This window comes from Myxine glutinosa, chromosome 10 (assembly GCF_964187855.1).
Source record: "Myxine glutinosa chromosome 10, kmMyxGlut1.1, whole genome shotgun sequence".
Taxonomy (NCBI): Eukaryota; Metazoa; Chordata; class Myxini; order Myxiniformes; family Myxinidae; genus Myxine; species Myxine glutinosa.
Genome location: NC_136270.1, coordinates 31195370 through 31201434, shown reverse-complemented (window position 1 = coordinate 31201434; position 6065 = coordinate 31195370). Strand labels below are relative to the sequence as shown.

The following is a 6065-nucleotide window of genomic DNA, read 5'->3' as shown; positions in this document are numbered from 1 at the left end:
TTTGTGTCTGATTTTTTGTATGATAAATATGAGCTCTTTCACGAGCCTCGATCTCGTATACAAAAAAAAAAAATGCGGTTGGAACCCGTGGAAGCAGCTGTCCGACCAATGGTGCACATATCAAAAATCGACCCCCAAAACAACCACAACAACAACCACGCGGGGTCGGGATGGAGATGGGTTTCTCCTTCACTATACATCACCGTCGGGGCATAAACGTAAATATCGAGAAAATTAATCAAAATAATCTCGCCAATTACAAGATAGGTTTGAATGAGTTCCATTTCATCACAATTTTATTTGTGCACACAATGAAGTGGTTTAAAGATAACCAAGTTGGATTCAGAAGCGTCTCCTCAAAACTCATTTCTGGATTTTGTTTAAAGCATGTGGACGACGTATGATGAAGACAGTTTGTCTGGGATGGAAAGACGATAGTTCATGCAAATCAGATGTAATGTAAAAAAATTCCTTAGCGATTAACATTTGTGTAAAGAAAATGATTAATTCAATAATAAACATTTCAATCTTCTGCTAAAACAAAATCTTTTTGCAAGATTTTTTTAAATCAAAAACTACATCAAGGTCTTTACAGAAAATGTCATGAAATTAAAAAAAAATTCCCAATTTCTGTAATTAAAAAAGACATAAATAATTGCGACATTTCATCAACATCGCGGTTTTCCAGCCAAGCTTCCTTTTGGAAATTGCTTTAGCCCCGGAAATGCATAGTTTGAAGATGTAGTAGTGTACGTCCCAAAATTCTTCGGCCGAGACGGCGGAATCACATGAAGGATAATGTCATGTGGGAGCCAACTTTGCCTGCAAAATCAACAGCCAGACTTGCAAGGAAATTGCGAAATGCAAGGTGGGAATGGAGGAGATGACCAGCACGTAAAAGAAAAAAAGAAGAAGCAATGGCGCAGCAGCTCGCGGAGCATGAGGCTTTGGATGGGAAATGGTTAAATCTCCAGTGGCTTGTCTCCAGCTGTCTTTGGATGTTTCAGTGTTTAATGTCCAAGGTGCTTGCTGGGATGAAACCGCCACGTTCGTCGTTGCAAGTTGTGGATTTGCCCTGCTGGGTGTGCGGTTGGGAATCAGTGTGAGAGCAGCATCGTTATAATGGCTGTGAAACAAAAAAAATGTTGGTGGACGCACTTCTAACAAGTTACAGAGTGCCAGGAAAACTTGCTCAAGCCTTTTCTAATAATTATTCGTGACTGTGGAATCGAGTGTGTTTCTTGGGAGACTGCCTGTTTGTAAAAACAAATAAATAAAGAAAAATGATATTTCAGCCTGAAATCTCTCTCTCTCTCTCCCTCTCTCCATATACGTATATGTATATATATTGTATATATATAGTTTGTCTTGTTTTTTTTTAAGAAAGAAGGGGCTTCCAACCAGAAAGTAAAAACTAGATCTACTCCGCAAATTTGAGCAAATAAGCAAGAGCAGACCCGGTGTCAGGCGATGTTTCACCCGCTTCACAGCAGGCTTCCTAAGGCCAAAATCGGAATGAGAACTTCCTTAGGTAGAACCTCAATAGAACTTCCTCAGGCCAGGCCAATGGAGGTCTATTGGCCTGAGGAAGCCTGCTGTGAAGCGGGTGAAACATCGCCTGACACCGGGTCTGCTCTTGCTTATTTGCTCAAATTTGCGGAGTAGATCTAGTTTTTACTTTCTGGTTGGAAGCCCCTTCTTCCTTAAAAAATGTGTAATCCCAACTACCCCAATCTCTCATCATATATGTGTATATATATATATATATATATATATATATATATATATATATATATATATATATATATATATTGTTACTCTACTTGTGACAATACCCAAGGATGTGTAACACAGAACTTGCTATCGTATTCCAAAGCTGTTGTGAAACCAAAAATGGCTACAAGCAGGGTGATGCCAGGAGCGGCTTACGTGGATGGCAGGAGATGCGGGGAATTTCCCAAGCACCATCAGGCCCACACCGAATGATAGGTGTGTGACGCTGACGGCATCCTCGCTGGCATATGTACCGCACATACGCGCCCACCGCGTAACGTCCACGAGGTCGTCCGAGGATTCGGGCGTGGCGGACGATCGGAGGGGCACCACACGATACTAAAGTGTAGCACCAAAATGAAAAGGGAGAAGGAAAGAAGTGAAATAAGGTTACACTGAGATTTCTCCTCGATATTAATGCAGGGTTTATGTAGAGGCAATTTGACACTTCTACAATTATTCAAGATAAATCTGATTTGCCTTTAATGATAAAAACTCCTCCAAAGATTGTTGGTGATGAAGTCATGGATGGTCAAAACTAATGACAGATTCAAACAACTAGGCGAGACCATGGCATTTTGTGCTGAAAATAAACTTTGTGCCACATTAACTATAAATAACAAATAAGTAGAGGTGGGATGAGGTACTGGAGGAAAGTTTTGAAGGAAATTACAGATTTTTCTTTATTTAGATAAGTAATGAAAGAGAGAGAGAGAGAGAGGGAGAGAGCGAGAGAGAAGAGAGACAGAGGGTGTGGGAGAGAGGGAGAGAGTGGGGGGTGGGGGGGGAGAGAGAGAGAGAGAGAGAGAGAGAGAGAGAAAGAGAAAGAGAAAGAGAAAGAGAAAGAGAAAGAGAAAGAACCCAGATTACAGTGAAGGATCTGATTACACTCACATGTACTCATTTTGCACGTGTATGAGAGATGGTAGTTACACGGGACATCATTCCACTGGCCGTTTTCGTGCCAGACAAGCACGACACAATCCTCACCCGATGAGAAGAAGCTGTCAGGTTGGCTTGGACGCCAATTCTCGTATTGCTGTAAAACATGGCGGCCAGGAGCAAAGGGTCAGCACAAAGGGGGGCTTGCTCAATAGTCTTGAATGAAAGCCTGGAATAACAACTGGAACCACTTTATATAATAATGATGAGTTCCATTCCAAGAAACTTTGACACTCCTGTTAGGGGGCCATTAGGCCCATCAAAGCCTGCGGTATTATTACAAACTTATGGTTGTTTGTCCATGTTCTATCCTTTTTATACGCTGAGCGTCAAGCAAGGAAGCAGCACGTACCATTAAAAAAAGTCTTTGGTACGACTCGGGTGGGGTTTGAACCGCTTACCTCCCAGACTTGGAGTGGATGCTCCAACATTTACATCACTGAAGCTGGAGACATTGCAGTCTGTTAATACCCTCGGAAAATGAGAATTGCATTTGGGTTTGTCTATCTGTCTGTCTGTCCACACAGAATGTGCAAATGGAGGCCACAAATGCCACCTCGTGGTTCAACCGAGTACCTCGATAAATTATTACAATTACAATGTGAGTACGTCTATAAAGTACGTACTATCAGAATACAAGTAATCCCATAAAGTATGCTGTCTTTGGATCAGATCTCGTGAGATCTTGGAGACGGCGGCAGGGATTTTCGAAGCTCCACACGGTCTCCACGTTTTCAAAGTTAAGTCTGTTCACAATTGTATTTTGTCGAAACTGTATTTATCTTTCGGTGTGTGAAGTTATAGTGTGCACCTTGGAAGTTTCTCGGTGTTTATCTTTCATAAATTAATCGTCTGTTTGTCGCGTCGCGAGCAAGGCCTTTGCCGCGTCGTGAGCGATTTGAAATCGAAGTTAAGTAATTGTTCCCATTTGTATTTTCGTTATAACTGTATTTATTTTATGGTGTGTGTACGTATATTGTGTCCCGAGGAAGATTTTCGGTGCAAATCTTTCATACCTGTATTGAAAATCGTGTTAATTCGTGTCGTGTCTTGAGGTCTTGTACAGTGTACAACCTTGAGGCTTTGTTTTTCTCTCAGCGGTCCGTCGTTTGTGATCCAATAACTTTCGTTCTCTGTTTCGTCGTTTGTGATCCAATAACTTTCGTTCTCTGTTTTCCCAGTCTTTTCACCCCATAGCCTACTTCCTTGTGTAAATCTCAACTCAAAAAAAAACAAAAAAAAACATTTCCTTCTCTGTTCTTATTCCTGTTCTCATTCGTTTATTCATTCTTATTCATTCGTTCGTTCTTCGACCACGTGTTTCTCCCCCATTTCCCCAGATAGTTTTCACTGTTATTAACCTTCAATGTTTACACTTTCCCCTCAAGTTCTGTATTCCGTCACATATTATAACACCTTTTTCTTCTTCTTCTTTAAAAGGCTGCTTTCGACTTGCTCACCAAATCTATTCAAAAATCCATCTCCTATAGTGCCTTTTTTCTACATTCCCTAAACTCTCCTGCACTCCATCCTCCATCCAGCGTCCTTAAACGTATTTTTAACTCGAAGGTCACAAGAAACTCATTTTGCAATAAATGTTCGTTTCCCATTAATCGTACACTTTCTAAAATCCAATCTCACCCCTCCCCTCCAAATCCTCCCCATAACCCCTCCCCTCCAAATCTTCCCCATCACCCCTCCCCTCCAAATCTTCCCCATCACCCATCCCTTTCAAATCTTCCCCCTTTCCCCTCCCCTCCTAATCCTCCCCATCACCCATCCCTTTCAAATCTCCCCCCTTGGCCTCTCCCTCCTAAACTACCCCCTCACCCCTCCCCTCCAAGACTCCCCCTCGCCCCTCCCCTCCTAGACTCCTCCCTCACCCCTCCCCTCCAAATCTCCCCCATATCCCATCCCTTTCAAATCCCTCCCCTTGTCCCTTCCCTCCAAAACTCCCCCCTCGCCCCTCCCCTTCAAATCTCCCCACCCTCATTTCTTCTCAATTTCCCCCCTCTCACTCCCCCTCCTCAAAGTGTCCTCCCCGCTTCTTCCCCCTTCCAACTCTCACCTCCATCTCCCCCAACCTTCTGCCTCGCTCTTCCCCCTCCTCAAATAACACCTCATTGTGCCTCACCCAATCACCATCAAACCTTTTGTCCTCCCCATTCTTCCCTTTCTCTGAGCTATTCTGAAATCTCTGACACACCTTCAACAGCTCTCCCTACCTCTTCCACCTCTTCCACATCTTACCCTACCCCTCCTCCCCCCTGTTCTGTATCCGATGCTCCCCCTTCCTCTTCATTAACGGAATGGACCTCAAACATCCGTGGCCTTCGTTCAAACTTAACTGATCTCTCCATACAGGTTGCTTCTGTCAAACCAGACGTGATCTGCTTAACAGAAACTTTCCTCCTTCATGATGTCTCTGATTCCTTAGTATCTCTCCCGGGTTACTCCCTCCTCCGGTATGATAGACCTGAGCCTCGTCCTGGAGGTGGGGTTGCTATCTTTATCAAAAACTCTCTTCCTCACTCGCCCTGCACTGCACTCTCTCCACCTCACCCCCAGGAATACATCTGGCTACGGCTTCCCCTTCGCTCCCACCTCTTGTTCATATGTGTGTTGTACCGTCCACCAAACAGTGATGACTCCATCTACATCTCGCTGTCTGATAATATGGACCAACTTCTATCTACTCATCCCAACTCTCTCTTCCTCATATGTGGTGATTTCAATTGTCACCGTGCCAGTTGGCTGGGTGTGGGTACCTCTCTCACCAGCCATGGCTCCTCAGCAAAGGACTTCTGCGACTCACTGGGACTGACACAATCTGTCAATTTCCCGACCCGGATCTCAGTCAACGGAGCATCTTCTCTTCTGGACTTGGTTATGACTAACTTCCCTGAAAATGTCTGCTGCTCTTCTTCTGCTCCAATCGGATCATCTGATCATGTCCTTGTTAAAGTGGACATCTCTCTGACCATTGTCAGGGAGCCTGCTCAGCGTCGACAAGTCTGGCATTTCACTCAGGCCAACTGGCACGGTCTTCAAGCAGCCATCAATCATCTGGACTGGTTTCTCATCTCTACCACCTCTGACATCAACTCATCCTGGGAATTCTTCCAAAGTAAATTGCTCTCTCTCATGCACAGATTTATCCCATCTCGTCTTCAGTTGTCATACCCTTCCTCCCATCCATGGTACACGGAATCTTGTGGTGAGGCTGTTGCCCAGAAACAACTTGCCTTCGTCTCCTGGAAAGCAAATCCAACGGAAGGAAATCTCATTTCCTTTCACAAAGCCCGAAACAAGTGTGTGTCCACCCTCAGGAGAGCCAGGAAACAATATCT

At 44.1% G+C, this 6065-nt stretch overlaps 1 protein-coding gene across 1 annotated transcript in view; it reads right to left on the bottom strand.

Annotated features, from left to right (window-relative positions):
* Positions 1-278: 278 nt before the first annotated feature.
* LOC137434415 (uncharacterized) overlaps positions 279-6065 on the bottom strand; it is a 137492-nt gene continuing 131705 nt past the window's right edge. Inside the window, exons 13-15 of the mRNA XM_078785177.1 lie at positions 2668-2812; positions 1930-2112; positions 279-1078 (exon numbers count right to left, since the gene is read on the bottom strand). Coding sequence (XP_078641303.1) covers positions 1011-1078; positions 1930-2112; positions 2668-2812 — 396 coding nt within the window. The 3' untranslated portion in view covers positions 279-1010. The remainder of the gene's footprint in view (positions 1079-1929; positions 2113-2667; positions 2813-6065) is intronic.